This window comes from Notechis scutatus, chromosome 10, assembly GCF_049901735.1.
Source record: "Notechis scutatus isolate UNSWTSFEM ecotype Mainland chromosome 10, rNotScu1.2, whole genome shotgun sequence".
In the NCBI taxonomy this organism is placed as follows: Eukaryota; Metazoa; Chordata; class Lepidosauria; order Squamata; family Elapidae; genus Notechis; species Notechis scutatus.
This window is the reverse complement of record NC_142018.1, coordinates 5,298,556-5,318,138: the sequence shown is the minus strand read 5'-3', so window position 1 is coordinate 5,318,138 and position 19,583 is coordinate 5,298,556. Positions and strand designations below refer to the sequence as shown.

The 19,583-nt window shown below is 41.6% G+C and overlaps 1 protein-coding gene across 1 annotated transcript in view; it reads right to left on the bottom strand.

Annotated features, from left to right (window-relative positions):
• The window catches only part of ATRX (ATRX chromatin remodeler), a 104,578-nt gene that overhangs the window by 71,903 nt on the left and 13,092 nt on the right, over positions 1-19,583 (bottom strand). Inside the window, exons 4-9 of the mRNA XM_026684912.2 lie at positions 11,288-11,340; positions 10,290-10,414; positions 8,125-8,244; positions 5,726-5,835; positions 3,900-3,967; positions 68-2,790 (exon numbers count right to left, since the gene is read on the bottom strand). Of these exons, the coding sequence (XP_026540697.2) occupies positions 68-2,790; positions 3,900-3,967; positions 5,726-5,835; positions 8,125-8,244; positions 10,290-10,414; positions 11,288-11,340 (3,199 nt within the window). The remainder of the gene's footprint in view (positions 1-67; positions 2,791-3,899; positions 3,968-5,725; positions 5,836-8,124; positions 8,245-10,289; positions 10,415-11,287; positions 11,341-19,583) is intronic.

Sequence of the window (19,583 nt, the reverse complement as noted above, 5' to 3'; positions counted from 1 at the left end):
AAAACATATACTTTTTTTTCCTTTAAAGAAATAATAAACAAAAGTTTAGATGTAATCATTTGCACACCTGAAGACTGAAAAAATCCCAGTTTTCTGTCCACCAACAAACTTTCTGTTACTAGCTTTATTTTCTGCTCATCACTGCTTTCCTCGCCCACCGAATTCAAATTTTCATTTTCAGCTTCGTTCGATGAGGATGATGTGGCGGTAGCACTGAGGGATGCGTCCTTGGCTTTTTTAAGCTCAGGTTTCCCTGTCTCTTTAGAGGCCCCTTTGCCACTTCCCTTCTTGGCCGCCCCTCTCTTTTTGTTCTTTTTCTCCTCATAGAAGTCTTCATCGGAAGAAGACAGCAACTCGCCTCTCGGGTTTTTTGAATCCCTCCTTTTAGGGTTTTTCTTCTTCTTCTCTTTAGCTTTCTCTCCCTTTTTATTTAAATTGTCTTCCAAAGGGTCACCGACTGTTTGGTTTGGGGGAGACTTCTCAGCATCTGAAACATTATCTTGGAGTTTCTTAGAAGTCCTCCCCCTCAAGTTCCTTCCTGTTTTTCCTTCAAGTGTTTTTTGGTTTTTACTGCTGCTTCCAGAAGCACTGCACCTTTCTTTTTCCGGAGAAGGCTTCTCAATTTCAGAACAGGAATCACTTTGCCTCCTTTCAGAGGTCTTTCTCTCATTTATGCTTTTTTCTTTTTTGGCTTTCTTGGTATCATCTGAGGACTCGCCACTTGGTTCTTGCTTTGGGGACTGTCCTGCGTCATCAGAAGATAAATCCTGTCGTTTCCCCCATGGTTTGCCCTGCTTGCCTGAAGTGCTGCTGTTGTCTTTTCTAGAGGAAACATTCTGTCTTCCTTTCAATGCCCTCTCTTTGCAATCGGGCCCCAGCTTTACTTTAACAGGGGCCTCTTTACCAGGTGTATCTTCCAAAGAACTGCCTGCCTTCTCCTTGTCTGAAATTAAGCACTCATCAACTTCACTGGGCAATTCATTTTGCTGCTTCTGGTTTGATTCTCTCGTTTCTTTTTTAGATAATTCCTCTTCCACAGAAACAGAATCTTCTTTCTTTGGCATTTCTTTTGTAGTTTTCTTTGTCTGCTCTGTTTTTGTTGTATTGCCTCTTTCCAATTCAGAATCGTTATTAGAAGAATCTGAGGAGTTCTGGCGTTTCTTTTTAGCAGCACCTAAATCTTTATTTGAATTACCTTTCTTAGCATCAAACTCTGACCCAGAGGTAGAACTCTTCCTTTTTCGTTTTCCATTCTCCTCCTTCACCATTTGCTTCTTTAATGTATTTAGCGCATCCTTGGATATTTCATTGCTGCTATCAAGATCTGAAGAATTCTGGCTCATCATGGCTACCTCTTGGAGAACAGCAGGCATTTCATCAGAATCAGAACTCTGGTCTACAGCAAGCCCTTTGCTTGACTGAGGACTGCAAACGGTGCCGCTGGGAGAACTCGGCTTGTCTTTTTTCCCTTTGGACTGTGTGGTTTTTCTGCCATACTTTTCACCATATGGTTCATTGCTATCTTCCTCAGAATTAGAAGTTAAGGTATTCATGTCAGTTGGACGCCTTAAAGGTGTAGTTTTAACTCGTGGAGACCTTCTGAGATCTTCTACTTGTGAAAGCAAATCTTTTTCTGGTATACATTCAGAACTACAATTTTCATTTCCATCTTCTTTGTCCTCTTCCCTTTCCAGTTTTTCATCTGGATCCTCAGGTTTCACAGGAGAAGATAAGGAAACTGGTGTCAATTTTACAACCAATTCCTTCTTAACTTTTGGAGAATGTATCAACTTAGTCCCATTTTTACTATCTTTAGATTTATTAGTATTTCCTGAACCATGTTCTGTTCTGTTTACAGTACTCTGTCCACCTGCTTTCTGCACATCCATACAGGATTCAAAAATATCCTCAGGAACAGATGACGGAACAGAAACAATGTCCATATCTGTTGCTTCAGTGTTATCAGGTTTATATTGAAGCTCTTCACTTTTGCCAGACTTTTTATCTTTGCAGTTCAATTTTTTGTTTCCCATCCGTTCTGTTACTGGCACACTTTGATCACTGGAAGGCTCACTGACTTCCGATACAGTTTTAATTTCTTTGCATTCTTTTCCTTCTGTTCTTTTCATTTCACTGTTACTCGTTTTAATTTCTGATTCTTTCTCTTTGGTATGTTTCGGTTTGAATTTAACACCCAGAGTTTGAATCTCGAGGTCCAGATCTTCCTCCAAGGCTGCATGAGCCTTTCTAATGTCATTTAACACAGACTTAAAAGCCTTCAGCTGACGTATATGTACTGTTCTGTTTATTTCAGAATTTTCAGTTGCCTCCTTGAGAAACTTTATAAAACTAGCATTCATGTTAGTTGTGGTTTCAGCAAGCTTTTTTGTTTTTTTCAGCAGTACTTTTGGCACCATTAATGCTTTATAAGAATAAGTTACAGCACCAGAATATGGATGGTCTAATTTCTTTTCTTCTCCATTACAATTTGAACTATTTTTCTTTGAAGAATATTTAAGGGAATTATCATACATTTTACTTTTATCACTGTCGACTCTGATTCTCTTCTTATTTTGCTGTAATAATTGTTCCAAATTTTCAAATACACTATCACAAGCAGTGACCAAGTCCAACAAAGGTTCTGGTTGACAGATATAGCAATGCCATTGATTATTTTCATCCATTATAGTTGACAGCTCCTTTCGGCCTAAATTGCGCAATATACATTTTTTGCAGAATGCGTTATGGCAAAAGTCACAGCAAATTAAGTTTCCACCTTCAGCACACCATCTGAAATTAAAGTTTTAACATTTTTAAAATATGTTCCCATAAACATATGACAGAAGTTTTTCATTAATATACAACAGGATTGGGATACAAGGAGGTATATTATTTTCAAAAGATAAGACTATCACCATTTTCTATCAAGCCAAATTAGTATTAATCCAGATACCCTAGGGCTGTGGTGGCGAACCTATGGCATGCGTGCCACAGGTAGCACCCAAATCCATTTATGCTGGCACGCGAGCCGCAGGCAAATTTACTTCAGTGCGCATGCGCGCGCCTCACAACTGATTTTCAGCCTGTTTGAGGCCTTTTTCAGCTTCCCAGAGGCTTGAGGACAGCTTCTGCAGCCTTTGCAGGCTGAAAAATAAGCCCGTTTCATCACTTCCTGTCATACTGGAAGTGATGAAATGGGCCTATTTTTCGGCCTACAAAGGCTGCAGAAGCTGTCCTCAAGCCTCTGGGAGGCCGAAAAAGGCCTCAAACCGGACCGAAAATCAGCTGGGAGGCGCAGTGCAGGTAAGAGTGTGGCGGGGGGAAGGATTGCTCGCGCATGCGCAGGGGTTGGGGGGGCCGTGCGCATTGCCTTCTGGGTGCCGGCACAATTTTTGGCACAGGAGCCCAAAAAGATTAGCCACCACTGCCCAAGGACTAGTCAGTAATTCATGAGACTGAAAATTCAGAGCTGTTCTCAAACCATGAGTTCAATGGGACTGATGCAATTTGTCTCAGACTACAAAAACCTTGGCATCCCAAAACTCGTTAAGTTCCCCTCAATTGTTCTCCAGTTACTTCTGTATTTCGTTTGGACTAAATGCAAGTTAAATCATACAAATTATAAAAATAAAAGGCAAAGTGAATGAACTATTTCTCCTATTTAAAGATCAATTAACAACTTTTGTAGGAACATGTTTTTACTAAATCTAATACAGCAAATCCATATAGGCATTATTAACAAACCTATTATTAACAAAATTCTATGTGGGTAAGTAATTAGTTGCATTATTCTCCAAAGAAGATGAAGCATTTTACTTTCTGAACACTTTAAACAATGCAAGGGAAGTTCTATTCAGTTTATTAGGTTTAATTAAATGATGTCAATTTTATACACTTACCTACACTGTTCGTCCATCCCATCTGCATCACGGCTGATATCGTCACTCATATAATATTTGAAGCAAGTCTATCAAGAAAAAGCACTTTTTTTCAGAAAGCTGAATTAAATTGTTGGGTTATATTGCTTAACAGTATTCTTACTTATGTATAGACGAATTTGCTTTTTTAGAATACAGAGAAGTCTTTTTGTTGTTGTTTATTTCATCATGGCAATCAAACATAAAACACAAATTTTAGTCCAAAGTAATTTACAATATTATTTCTCCACTAACACTAGGCAGAACTTAGCTGAAACTGAGTCAAGCTTTTTTATTAATGAAATGTATACACTGCTTCAGTCAAATTGGTCTCTAGTTTACATCCCCATCCTGCCATACTATACAGAGTATGTACCAAAGTTATCTTCCAATTTATTATTTAAAATTACATTGAATATTTGAATTATCATTTTCTTCTAAACACTTTTTTACTCATTTGATGCATGACCTTTGAACATTCCTAAATATAGAAGACCTTGCTGGCTGCCCCCCCCCCCCCTTTTTTTTTCCAAAAGTCTTGAGATCAGTTTCTTTTAAATATAGGAGGCAGTGGATAGTATTCTAATAAATTTTTACAAGTAACTAGGTCTTTTACTACAGTACTGAATTTTGAATTAGTGTTGAGTCCTGCCCAAGTAGCTTTTTAAAAAGTAGGGATACTGCAGGGAAACTAGAAAGCTATTACCTAAGAAAGTTCTGAAAAGACTTATTTGGAAGTAAAGGCTTCTTTTTATTTTTAACCACCAATTTATCTGGAACCATAAATCTCTGGCCCTACCCCATGAAAGAAATGTTCCAGATATCTGTAGGAGAAATATGGGTAAAACATTTTGGAAAAAAAAATGGAACATGGGTTCTCCCTTTCTGAATGCATCAGATCTCTTTTGACCAGAGATGGAAAAGACTTCAGTAACTGCCTAGATCAGGGGTGTCCAACCTTGGCAACTTTAAGACTTGTGGACTTCAAGTTCCAGAATTCTGGGAGTTGAAGTCCACAAGTCTTAAAGTTGCCACGGTTGGACACCCCTGGCCTAGATGCTGCATATAACTATTTACCGTATTTATCGGCGTATAACACGCACTTTTTCCCCTGAAAATAGGGGGCAAATGTATGCGTGTTATACGCCGATATAATGTTAAGAAGCCTTCGGTGAATGCTGCTGGGATCGGGATCAAGGACACAAATGAAAGAAGGGAGGGAGGAAGCAACCAAGCCTGTCCTTCTCTCTGGGTCAGCTCTCTCAGTTGCTCTCTCGCTCCTCCACCAGCACAGGAAGAAACTGCTTCAAAGAGCGGGGGCTTTTCCTGTCGCCTCTCCCCACCCCGTCCGCCCGCCCGCCCGCCCGCAGTGCTCCGTTCTGCCTGCCTGCCTGCCTTCGTTAATGGTTGAATCGGAACAGCTTCGGCTGAGTAAAGAGCGAATAGTTATTATTCTCAGCGAAGCTGCTCCCAAACAACCAGAAACTAAGGCAGGCAGGCAGAATTTTTTTAAATTTTTTTCCTGAAATTTCCCCTTAAAATGAAGATGCGTGTTATACGCCTGTGCGTGTTATACGCCGATAAATACGGTATATTTTCTTGTTTCAAAAGTTATTTTTGTCTTATTCGAAAATCTGTACCTTTGTGAGACAAGTTTAAAAAGATGATGCCGCAGAAGACAAAAATCAGTCCATGAGTGCATACACACAAAAAGTGGATTTTCAATAAAATTATCTTCAGCCTATTGGTACATAAATGAGAATGCCAATGCATAGAGAGAGATAGAGAGAATATATAGATATATATACCTTACATATAAGAACTTTCAATGTTGGATGTCTGTAGATAGAATCTTTTTGAAAATGATTCACCTGCTGACCACAAGCTGTACAGCTAACAATTCCATGAAGCCCTTCCTCTATGAGAGAGAGAGAGAGAGAGAGAGAGAGAGAGAGAGAGAGAGAGAGAGAGAGAGAGAGAGAGAGAGAGAGAGAGAGAGAGAGAGAGAATGAGAATCTGTTAGAAGCTTTACATTTTTTCTGTAAATTATTATTTTAATACATTTTATCCAGTATAATTTTGAAAAGAGATTCTTCATGTAAATGGCACAATTTGTGTCACATTATCAAGCACATGTGGAAGACGCTAAATTGGAGATTATTACAAGGCATGTAGAAAAATACTATTAAACAAAAAATGTGTTAAAAGATAAAAATTATTAGCTTCCATTTCAACACATTCACCTACACTTAAGTTAACATTTTTATAATTGTAATTCAGTATAATATGAATGTATTTCTAAGTAGAGATTAACCATATAATATCTTTTAAATTATATATATTAATAATAAAAAGATAAACATTTTAAAAATTTACATATAAATGCTATATGACTTATAAAGACAACAGGGTTAACACGCTTTTAAGGCAGATCCCAAACTGAACAAAAATAAGAAGTTTCAACTTCTAAGTAAGAATGCATTTCACATTTTCAAAATAATATTTATATATCAAAATTTCAAGCCTACATAGTTCTCCTGATTTGCCTGATTTCTATTTGCATGGGAATTATGCTTCCGTCTCACAATTGGTTTTGTAATTCACAAAACATTTCTAATTCATCAAGTCAGTCCATACACAAGATTCTACACACATAGTGAGCTACATTATAGGACATAAGAAAGATTTATGGCAGGTGGTTCTTCCTTTAAGTGGCAAGAGCAAACAATTAATGAGCAACTATGCTCATTAATTTCGCACATCAGATATACAGAAAATGCTTCTCCAAGAAACATTTTGCACACCATTAAAATCTTCTATATGGCATGTATAAGAAACTACATCATCCAATACACACTTCCTAACAGCAATGTAAGAGGTTTATTGAATAGTCATAAGACCTTATCAGTAACATAACATAAATATATAACAAGACAAAATACAGGTAAGTTAGATATATAAGAATACAGTAATAAAAACATATGTGGAAAACCAGGGAGTCAAAAATCGGATAATAAATCACCCTTGCAGGATACACCAATTTGTTCAATGCGTTGGGTTCTTAGGACCGCTGCCTTGATTATAAACTTAGCAGTCCTACGGACAATGTGTACATTAGAGGCCCGGAGGAAATATAACAATCTATGGTTTGATTCCCAATGGGCTGTTCTTAGAAATGATAAATATTTATCATTAGAAATAAATATTAGTTAGATAAATCCAGTTAGAAATGATAAATATTTAAGCCTAATGGGGCCATATATTTGGCAGTTGAACAAGATGTGAGAAATATCTTCAATGGCAGATGAGGCAGGTTCTCTCGTGGTATGGTACATGGTGGAAGCGCCCATGTCTGGACATGGAATCCAGTAACACTTTCAGATCATATACTCCTAAGAGCAATTAGCTCTCTAAAAATTCATTAAGCTGCTGATAAAATATTTCTCTTTTCTTCAATAGCTTTTTCCTAACCAACACCTGATACATTAAGTTTCTGCACACTGAGATTTCTTTTGGGTTTTAAAATGATACAAAATGAGAGAGGTGGACAGAGACAGGATTATTTTTTTTAACTTGAGCTAGTTTGGAGGAACTGGGTGATTTTGCTTTTAGATTATTTTAGATTATCTTTTTTATGTTCCTCTCATCTCAAAATGTAAAGGAAGTATGATGCTGATTTCTAGCAGCTGTGAACAGCAGGGCAGCTGGTGCCACAGGAAAAAAGAGTTTGTGGTCCTCTTATATCTCTGTGGTATCAGATTGCCCACCCTAACTCCCAAGTGTCAGTCAGCAATACAATTACTGTAATTCTTCTTAAACTATCTTGCCTATTATACTATTACTGTTAATCTTCTCATCATTCCTTATCACCCATCCCCTCCCACTTGTGACTGTATGACTGTAACTTTGTCGCTTTATGTTAACTGTTTCCTAGTATGATTTGATTGCTTATTGTACCCTATGACTATCATCAAGTGTTGTACCTGATGATTCTTGACTCTTGACAAATGTATCTTTTCTTTTATGTACACTGAGAGCAAGGCAAATTCCTTGTGTGTTCAATCACACTTGACCAATAAAGAATTCTATTACTAATGCTATTAGGAAACCAGAAGGCACTGAAAACCAACATACAATATATGCACAAAGTAATGACTAATGTGGAACATTTTAAACATAGAGTTTAACATAATTCGTAACGCTTTACCTCCTCGCTTCTTCTGAGCTTCTGGTTTTAGTTTAGCAGTATTTCTGTTCCTAAATTCAGGTCCTTTAAAGTCATCTTTGTCTTCATTAAGTACTGGCTCTGGTTGTACTACAACAGTTCCTAAGAAAATTATAGTTAAACATTACAATAAATGTTATGAAATCAGAACTCCAACATTCAAATTTAATCATGTATTCATACAGTTATTGGACTCTGAGGATTAGCTACATTATCTAACCTTTGTGTGACTTTGAAGGGCTATAATTCCAAAGGGTTTTTAAAAAAAACCTTCAAAAGAAGGCTTTGCCAATCCTATTTTGGCAGACTTTTTCAATTCTCCTGGTATTTTTATGGGGTGCCAATGTCTCATCCACTTTTTGTGAATCATATCTAATATTAATTGTATATGATATGACAGCATAAGCTGAAATATTCCTGGGTATATAACCTCTCTGCCTTTTGTCCTGCTTTGAATTAGGTTCACTTACTTCATCTTTCGTACATGTACATTCACACTAATGCAGGGCACAAATAGTATCACAGTATCATGGTATTAGATAATGATTAGCATTATGTATTTTTGACAAAATACTGACATCAATATATTGATTATATAGTTCACTAATAAATGTGGTAATACATGATTTAACATATAGACATAGGTACTCAAATATAGTGCAATATACAATTATACATTATCTGCAACATCCAGTGTTTCTATACTTCAGTATACCAACATTTGAGTTATATTACCATTTATTTACCACAGACCAAGTGACAGAATTTAAAAATATAGCACACCATTAATACATGCATTAACATGTATTAATGCTTATAACATGTATTAGTACTTATATAAAAAAGGAAACCTTATAAAGTTAACTATACACACACAAACACACAATACACCAATTTCTGTAAGCTAAGGCTTTAAATAAAGCTTTTGCTACTGCCTTCGAAACACCTGGGTGTTGGTTATTTAATAAGAATACATTAATCCCCCACCAGGAGTGGAGTGAATGAAAGTCAAGAGAGGTATATTAACTCTGATTGCCAATGCAAGTACAGTGGGCACTTTAAAAGGATGCTTACATGATAGATTATACTAAAGAAATTATACCACTTTTTAAAAGGTATTTTAAATCCCTTTTTCAATAGTATTCAATTATCTAATTGAATGTAAGCTACATGTTCCCTCTATTCAACTCTCCCTGTTGTTTTCTATACAGATATACTATTGAATGATTTCTACATGTGGAAGATCTATGCATTATTTCCCTGATACAGGTACTCAATGATTTATCTAATTAAAATTCTTTAGCTGTAGCTTCCCAAATAGCAGATTCTCTTTCAATTTATCCATTATGTGCCTCCAATTTGTTTGCTATTCTGATCACCTCTAGCCAGTTACTTTCCCTCAGGCCAACCCCCCTCACAGGCTATTGTTGTGGGAAAACTGAGCGGCAGAAGTATAGGTCAGGGGTCCCCAAGGCCATAGCCCATTTCCAGGCCATGAGCGGTCCCGGAAGTGGGGGCATATCCCCACTTGCACAAGTGGCTCCAGGAAACCATTGCTTCCTCACCCTTGCTGTCCACAAAGCCGGAAAAAGGTTGGAGACCTCTGGTATAAGTAGACTTCAACTTACAATTGGTTGCTTAGCAACCATTCAAAGTTACAGTAGAATCCCCCCACCCCTCCCAAAAAGCTACTGATATCTCAGTCTGAAGCTGAACTGCTCCACTTATCTCACTCCATCCCACCACCAATTGGATCCCCACAGGCTTTAGGCCTGCTTCTCACCCCGCTGGGCCCCACACCCGAATAACCCAATTGCTCTTGCTTACGTAATCCTGCTTGCTTTAAAAAGTGAAATGTTAGAAATATTTTTTTAATGGCTCCAAAACTTTAATTTATGTTACACTTGTATACAATTTGTTGTCATATACCTTTAAATTAATGAACTGCTTATCCCTGTTCTTTATATCCTGAAGTCAACTGCTGCTACTTGAACGAGAATCCATTATTTTTTATCAGTGGCAGCCAGCATTTTCAAAATGGAAGAGAAAGGAAAGAATAGACTAACAAAACATTCTAATATTGTTTATTTAGTGACTAACAAAATATTCTAATATTGACAGTACTTCAGAACTAACAGATTAATTACCTTTTGGCAAACTTTTCATATCAACTTCATTTTCCGAGTTTTCATTTGAAATATCTTGAGTAATGGTTTCATCTAAAGTTTGTTCTTCATCTGAGCCAACATATTTCGTTACAACTGTGGGTTTTCTGAATGAGCAGCAAAGACAAATATTAATTATGTCCTGTGTACATATTTAACAAAATTACAGAATTTTACAAATTCCAATTTTGCACAGCATTACAGCCTGAAATTATATTTTTATGCAAGGAATCTAACAGAGTTTATGAAGAATTTTAAAAAATCAACTAAAAGAATTATAATTGATAATAATATATAATTCCACATAATCAATGAGAATAGAGCTGGAAGGGACCTTGGAGGTCTTCTAGTCCAGCCCCCTGCTCAAGCAGGAGACCCTAGACCATCTCAGACAAGTGGCTGTCCACTCTCTTTTTAGAAACTTCCAGTGATGGGGCACCCACAACTTCTGAAGGCAAAGCTATTCCACTGGTTAATTGTTCTCACTGTTAGGAAGTTTCTTCTTAATTCCAGGTTGCTTCTCCCCTTGATTAGTTTCCATCCGTTGCTTCTGCCTTCAGGGGCTTTGGAAAATAAACTGAGCCCCTCCTCTTTGTGGCAGACTCTCAAATACTGGAATACTTCTATCATGTCCCCACCATTAGCCAAACCCAAATCCTGCAGCCGTTCTTCATGTTTTAGTCTCCAGGCCTTTAATCATCTTAGTTTCTCTTCTTTGTATTTTTTCAAAATCTCAACATCTTTTTTGTAATCAAAATTGGATTGCAGTCAATTCTGTGGATTTTAGATCTCAGAATATTTGTATTCAATGAGTAAATTAATATTATGAATTATTTTTAAAAGTGCAAGAAAATATACTCCATCAAGTGCCCCATAATATTTCTGTTAAATCACCTCTGAACATAATTATCAATTCTTATAGCCAATCTTCTGATTCAGAGAAGAAGGCAAATTAAAAATTTAAAAACACACCAACTAACCTTTTGGAGCGTGATGATCCTAATGATTTGGATCTCTCAGAAGAGCTACTACCCTATATATGAAAAAACGCAAACCTCTTATACAAAATGAAAATAGCATTATTCCTCTGTCTGTGCATATCATCTCAGATATTACTTTGAATGCAAATTACTTCTGTTTTTCAATCCTTAAGACATCATAAAAAGTTCAGCTACAAATATATTATTCATTACTATATAAAGAAATGCTTCAATTACTGGATGTGTTAAAAAAAACTTGGAAAGGAAAAAATATGTGTACGTAAATATTTGCCTTGAACAGGCAAAAATATTCATAAATAATAAATAAATGTGTCTAATTTGTATGCTGCATGTTACCATAGAATCATTGTATAAATAAGCAAAACCATGGGTGAAATTATTGAAAATAATCCTGCTTTCTGTTACAAAGAAAATGAATTATGTGTCAAAATAAATCTTTCTCACAAGAATGTATCAACAAACCAAATATTAGCAGTCCCCGACTGGATGGGGATCTTGGTCACTAAGTAATAGAGACATAAAGCGCGATGTCATCTGATCACACCAACTTAGGATGGCAGGTCCAGTGGTCCCTGTGGTTGTCTTTAGGCAAATCCCAGACAGTCGCAGCATCACCACTGATTCTGCTTATCAGAAAAAGCTGGCAGTGAAATGGGCGTTGGTTAGAAGTTACCGTGAATGCCCTTTCTATCTATGCTGCGAGAGAGCCCAGGTTGGGTTGACTCCTTCCTATGACGTCATAGCTGAGTCTGTACTAAGATATAAAAGCCAGCCCCCGGGAGAGACCCCAGCTTTGGCGAAGATACTTGACAGACTGAAAGGTGTCTCTGAAAGCCCAAAATAAATACAGAAATATGTCTTACCCTCTCCGGATGAATCAAGGGAGGGGTTGGGCTCTCTCGCAGCATAGGTAGAAAGGGCGTTCATGGTAACTTCTACCAACGCCCATTCTCCTCCATGCTGCATCAAGAGCCCAGGATGGGACATACCAAAGCTTGCATGTTCATGGGTGGGTCCTCATCTGGCTCATCACACTGACTGTGGAACCACTCGTTGAAGCACCCGTCTGCCGAAGGCTGCAGTCGCCAAGGCAAAAGCATCCAGACGGTAGTGTCTGATGAAAGGAGACGGGGATGTCCACGTGGCCGCACGACAAATCTCCTCCAAGGATGCTTGGGTCACCTAGGCAGCAGAAGTGGCCGCGCTTCTGGTAGAGTGTGCCATCAGACCTCGGGGAACCGGAAGGGCTGCAGCTTTGTAGGCCTGCTCAATGCAAGACCTGACCCACCTGCTAACAGTAGGAGAAGAGGCCTTGTGCCCCAAGTGAGAAGGGAAAAAGGAAACAAACATGGCTTCCGACTTCCTGAAGGAGGAAGTGCGCTTAATGTATATTCTAAGAGCCCTTCTTACGTCTAGCGTGTGCCACTGCCACTCTAAGTCATGGTGCGGGAGAGGACAGAAGTCAGGCAAAACAATGTCCTGGGGCCTGTGAAACCAGGTGTTAACCTTCAGAATAAATGAGGGGTCCAGACGAAGAACAACCCTATCATCGTGAAAGGAACAAAGGTTCTGTCTGATGGAAAGAGCAGCAAGCTCGGAAACCCTCCTGGCAGAAGTGATGGCAACAAGGAATACTATCTTCAGAGTCAGGAAACGGAGACACTGTTCTAAGGGGTTCAAAGGGGGGCTTTGTAAGGGCATTAAGGACCAAATGAAGGATACCTGTGAACCACCGGAGGGTGCAGGTTGGAAGCCCCTTTCAAAAACCTCCTGACTGAAGTGTGATGGGATAAGGAAGCGAACCCCATGAAAGAACTGAGGAGAGAGCCACAACCTGCCTGCGTAAGGTGTTGAGGGCCAAACCTTTCTCCAGCCCATTCTGAAGAAAGCTAAGAACTTCTGCCAACTGGGCTGAAGCAGGAGAAAGACTCTCCCTGAAGCACCATCGGGAAAAAGCCTTCCAGGTGGCATCATAGATGCAACTTGTAGGTTTGCGAGACGCCAGGATAGTGAGGATGACCCTTTCTGGAAGATCAGCCTCCTCTAGCCGCTGCCGCTCAAGTGCCACACGGTCAGCTTGAACCACTGGGGCTCTGGGTGAAGCAGGGCCCCCTGGTGAAGGGAGATTAGATGGGCAGGGATCCTCCAAGGAGAAGCCACCGATAAGTTGACCAAGTCCGCAAACCAGGGCCTCCTTGGCCAATAGGGTGCCAGGAGGAGGAGCGCCGCACGTTCCTCCAACATCTTCCGAATTACTGCCGGAATGATGGGAAGCGGGGGAAAGGCGTAGAGGAGACCCTTGGGCCATCTGCATCGAAGAGCATTGGTCCCCTCTGCTCCCTGGCAAGGAAACCTGGTGAAGAATCTGGTGACTTGGGCGTTTTGAGGAGTGGAGAAAAGATCCACCTCCGGTGTTCCGAATCTGAGGGAAAGATCCCTGAATAGAGATGGAGGAATGGACCATTCTGCCTGGTCGACTAGGCTCCTGCTAAGCCAGTCGGCCTAGGAGTTGCCGACCCTGGAGATGTGGTCCACCGAGATTGATAACAGGTGTTTCTCTGCCCATTACCCTAACCGTAGAGCCTCTCTCATGAGGGCTTTGGACCTCGTCCCCCATTGCCGGTTGACATGAGCCTTTGTGGCTGTGTTGTCCGTAAGGACTAGAACATGAGAGCCGGTCACTGAGTGCCTGAAATGCTTGAGAGCCAGAAAAATAGCTCTGCGCTCTAGCCAATTTATGGGAAGGGTCTGTTCCGATCTGGACCAAACGCCCTGAGCCATCTGGCCCTGCATATGGAAACCCCAACCCAGGAGGCTGGCATCAGTGGTTATCACTAGCCTGTCTGGGTCCCTGAACAGGAGTCCCCTCCAGATAGATGGGGAATGCCACCAATTGAGAGATCTCCGGATTTGTGGCGGGAGTGGGACCTTGATGGATGAGTGGCTGGTTCCTGCTCGTTGGTAGGGAAGCAGGAACCATTGGAGGGCTCGGGAGTGGAGCCGAGCCCACGGGACGATGCCAATACAGGAGACCATCTTCCCCAGATGTTTGGACAGCAGCGACAGGGGGACAATTTGATGTTGCTGGATCTGGCTGATGATCTCTGCAAGGCTCTTTCCACGAGCTGGGGACAGGAAAACCTGGCACGACATGGTATCAATGACTGCTCCCAAGTGTTGCAATTTGGTTGTAGGAGAAAGCTGGTTCTTTTTGGTGTTGATGGAAAATCCATGGCTCTGGAGACATGACAGGGTAATTTGCAGATCCCGATGGGCCACAAGGATAGAAGAGGAAAGAATCAAAATCTCATCCAAGTAGCATTGGATCCTCACTGGAATAGAATGCAGAGATGCCACCAATGCTGCCAGAACCTTTGTGAAGACCCTTGGAGCCGATGAGAGGCCGAAGGGAAGTACTCGATACTGGTAATGGGTATTCTGATAACAGAAATGGAGAAACTGGCGATGATGAGGCCAAATTGGGATGTGGAGGTAAGCCTCAGTGAGATCAATGGAAGAGAGGAGGTCGCCCTCCCGAACGCTTTCTAAAATAGAATGCAGTCTGCATTTTAAATCGCCTGTATTTTACAAATTGGTTGAGAAATTTTAGATCAGGATGGCTCGCCACCCGAGGCTTTGGGAACGATGAAAAGGTGAGAGTAAAGCCCACGTCCCCGTTGAGACGGGGGAACAGGTTGAATAGCCCTGATTTCAAGAAGGTGCTGAATGGCCTGATTCATGAGGGCTTGCCTGGAAATGTCCCGAGACACAGGACAGATCAAAAATTTTGGGGGGGTGGGGTTAGGAAGTCCAATTGTAACCCTGACCTAATAGTGCTGAACACCCAGGCGTCCGTTGTTGACTCCTCCCATTTGGAGGCAAAGAAGGCTAGGCGACCTCCGATGAGTGGGGAGAACAAGAGATTACTTAGAGCGACGGAAGGAATGACCCCCCCCCCCCCAAAAGGGCCGTTTACCAACAGAAGGTTGTTGCCTGCCAGATGTTTCCACCCGTTGGTCTTGGCGTTGGGAGTATGGCCTGTGAGAGCGGGGGAAGCGAGATGAGGTCTCTGCTCGGAAGGCAGGAGGGCAATAAGGAGCAGGGTGATAGTCGGCTTTCTTCCCAGAGGAAGAGAGAATTTTACGTTTATCTCTGGTTTCGATGAGATAAGGTTCCAGAGCATCACCAAAAAGCTTATCGCCTGTGAAAGGAACTGAAGCCAGCTTCCATTTTTGGCGTGACTCCGCCTGCCAATTTCGGAGCCATAAAAGTCTTCTTGCTGCTACAGAAGATGCCATGGCCTTGGATGCAAATTTGGCGGAATTGAGAGTGGCATCCGCAGTGAATTCTGCCGCTGCAAATAATTTTATTAAGGTCTTGGTGAGGCCAGAAGCAGGCAATCTATTCTGGATTTGGCGCAGCCACCGTATGGATGCCCTGGTGAAGAAGGATGCTGCTGTTGAAGACCGAATTGCCCAAGCAGCAGCCTGGTGATTGCGCTTGAGGGTCTGTTCGGAACGTTTATCATCCGGTTTCAGGATATCTTCTGGCTCCGTGGGAGTGCCAGAAGATGAGAACGAGGCCAGAACCAGAATGTCAACAGAAGGCACTGCCAGGTCATTGTCCAGAGCTGCGCTGACATTGTAGAAACGCTTATCTAGAGAAGATGGGCGAGGACCTGCCGAAGGAGAAGCGCACTGTTCCTTGACCATGTCCAGGAACAAAATGGGAGAAGGCAAAACCTCTGCATGCACTACAGGCTTGGAGAAGAGCGAATCCCCTTGGCTAGAGGGATTTCCTTGTGGCTCGGGAGCCACTTCCTCTGGCGACAGCTTGGCAGTGACCAAGGCCTTGCTGAGTAATGGTCTGAAGAGAGTAGGTTTGAAGACCAATGCAGAGGATGTCTGTTCTGGGTGACAATCCTCTTTCTCTGAAAGATTTTAGTCAAATATCTCACCCTCTTCACACTCTGAATGAGAGGAGTAACTGTGTTACATGGTGAAGGCCTTCCTTCCTCATCAACCTCCTCCCATTCTGGTAGAGAAGAATGGACCCTGAGGTCCTGGGGCCTGTGTAAATCAGGATGATGAGGCAAGGAACTTATAGATTGAGAAGGGAGAAGGGCCTGAACCCTTTCCAGAGGTTGAAGAATTTGCTTGAAGCCTTCAGCCAATCCCTGCCTAATGGCTGATGAGACTACATCTTGGATATCCCTTGGTCTATGCTCAAAGGTACAGGCAGAAGGCCGAAGGCCCACTGCTGTGGGAGTGAAGGTGGCTTCAGGCCTAGATTGAGGAGAGGTTCAAGGCCTGGAGGAAGGGGGAGGAGCATAGGGCACAGAAGCCTGTTGGAAATAAGGCCCAGATCTGCTTAAATCCTGAGGATCTGACTGTACAGCAAGAGCCTCAGGAGACCAGGATGGAGGATGGAAAGGCTCATAGATAACTTCTCCTCCCCTGGGAGGGCTTGGTTGGGGCCCACGAGTATCACCTGAAACAGGCTGTAGTTGCACTCCCTTCTGTTGAATAGTTCTGTTGAACTGCCTCTCTAGAGCTGTATGTCTGCGCTTCTCTGCCCTCAATTCAGCCTGAGCTGCCTTCTTAGGGGCTAGAGCCTTAGCTTTGATTTTAGCAGCCACCTCCCTCTGGACTGATTGGGTGCGTTGCCTACGTCTTTTTCTCCTATTGGGCTTAAGACAGGGATCCCAACCTTTTCGACGCCGCGCCCGGTTCCGCGTCAGCTGGGCGCCGCGCCCGGTTCGGCGTCAGCTGGCGCCGCCATCTTTTTGCGAAAAATCACTTCCGTGACGTCACGGAAGTGATTTTCGTCAAAAATGGCGCGTTAGCGCTTCGTGAGCTTTTCGGTAGAAATGGCTTTCTACCGGAAAAGCTCACCATGCTAGCGCCGCCATCTTTTGACAAAAATTGCTTTTTTACCAAAAAGATGGCGGCGCCCAGCAACCAGCGGCCGGTAAGGCTTGTTCCGCCCGGTACGGTCCGCGGACCGGCGGTTGGGGACCCCTGGCTTAAGAGACTGTTCCACTGGGGGAAAGCTCTGCCAGAGCCTTATCTTGCTCCATTTGTAAAATAAAGGCTCTTGCGTTGGAAAGAAGCTGTTTAGAAATTTTTCTTTTAAGCCCCTTAGGGTATAAATGGCCCCTGGGCTTACAAAATGGCCGCTCACCTCGTGGTGGAAGGCTTGAATCCAAGATGGCTGCTGACTATAGGAAAACAGGCTCCAAGATTGAAGAATCGCTCCTTAGGCTATAGAGAGCCCCAAGCGAAGTCAGCAAGGGAAAAACACAGCAACCAGCTACACGATCAGCTGGCTTGAGCTCTTATCAGTTTGCCGATCGTGTTTACGATCCCTCCAAACTGCAGGAGTGGGGGAGGTCTGCAGACGCTGCCCAGCTTGCCTGCACAGAGCTCTGTAAAGCTGCTCCCAACTTGCAGGAGAGAGAGAGAAAGAGCCCTGCTCTCTGGAAGAGCAGCTGCCCAGATCCCTGGGAGCTGCTTGAAGAGAGGAAAAAAGTACTGAAGGTGATTGCTATCTAACAGAACGCTTTCAGAGACACAGCTACTGCCTGAAAGGAGCTGAGTCAAAAGCTGGGGTCTCTCCCGGGGGCTGGCTTTTATATCTTAGTACAGACTCAGCTATGACATCATAGGAAGGAGTCAACCCATCCTGGGCTCTCGATGCAGCATGGAGGAGAACCGCAAATGGTGATTGCGGGCCTGCAAGGTGCTGCCACAGACACACCTGAGAGTTGCAATACCTCTCATTCAGCACCATCATGATTTCAAATGGTTACTGAAAGAGTAGACATTCCACAAGGACTACATGTAGTGCTTATATCCACATTCAGCTAGAATAGTTTCGCACATCGAGTGGCTGAAAAGCCTAGCATACCCACAAGAAATGTATGTTTTATTTGGGAAAGGGAGTGCCTAACTGCTGTTATGACTCCCTTGAATGTCTCTGCACCCTACGCCTGTCAAAACAGAGTGTTCAAAACACAGGCACATTTTTAGGATACTAAAGTCCTTGGAAAATGGAACTACCTATTGTATGTACATGAAGTATAAAACCAGAAGGTAACAATTTTGTACTGCCAACGTAGGTGGAGCAGATCTCAAAGAGACAGTCTTCCTGAACATGATACAGCAGCATAATAGAGTTATGGTATTGGAATCCAAGTGGGAAGGCTGAGGTTCCAGGCCATCCTCAACTACAGGGCCACTCACTCACTCTCTCTCAACTCAACTTACCTCACTGTCAGCTCCCATATACTTCTGTTGGGACACTGGCATTCTGGCGGGAGTGTGGAGGCTTGGAGGGATCTCTATCTGAAATTTCTTTTTGTTGTGAAACAGAAACACTGTTGTGCTGTGAGTTGTGCTGTGAGTTTCTGTTTCCTACATTGCTGTGCTGTGGGCGGGGTTTTTGTTTGCTGTTTCTAAGTGAGAAAATTTATTTCCTGCCTAGACCTCTTGTTATCACAAGCCTTTCAATAAAAGAAAAATACTAGGAAAAACAGGAAAAATAAGTTTTGCTATCCTTGCAAGTTTATTCACGTAGCTGTTTTTAAATATATAGATATATAGAAACACACACACACACATATACATACATACATATACATATATATAAAAAGAAATGCAAGCACGCAAAGAAGGGGCGCTTCTTTGAAGTTAGAAGTTAAGCAGGATCAAGACTAGTTAGTACGTCAGGGGCAACTAGACTAGATTGGGAAGTTGAAAAAATAACTGAACAAGAATATGGCAAACCACGTCCATAATGGTGCCAAACAAACTACATGATTGCATCCACAAAGTCATCAGGAGTTCAAAGACAGCTTGATTGGAAAGACACTCTGGTATACATAGTGTTAGAGTACTTCACAAATGATTGCTTGAGAAAAATTGTTTTGGGCATCTTACAATAACAATCCCTCCCTAAACTTTTGAAGGTTACCAAGTTTACCTGAAAACTAAGGTGCATCTTTTCATGTTTCAATAGTAATAAATAGAAATGCACAATGTTTAACATTTGAAATGTCCCATTTCAATCATTCATAAGTGTTTCATGCTTAAAGCAAAAATGGACAAAAAAATCTGTTTTGTATTTAAGGTGAGCTATTTAGTACTTAGAATGAGGCGTTTAAAACCTAAAAGAAATGTTTGGGATTCAAAACAACTCAAATTCAAAGCAATCTGTACACATCTAATAAAAGTGACTTGAAAGCTGAATTATCAAATAATTTCCCATGTATTAT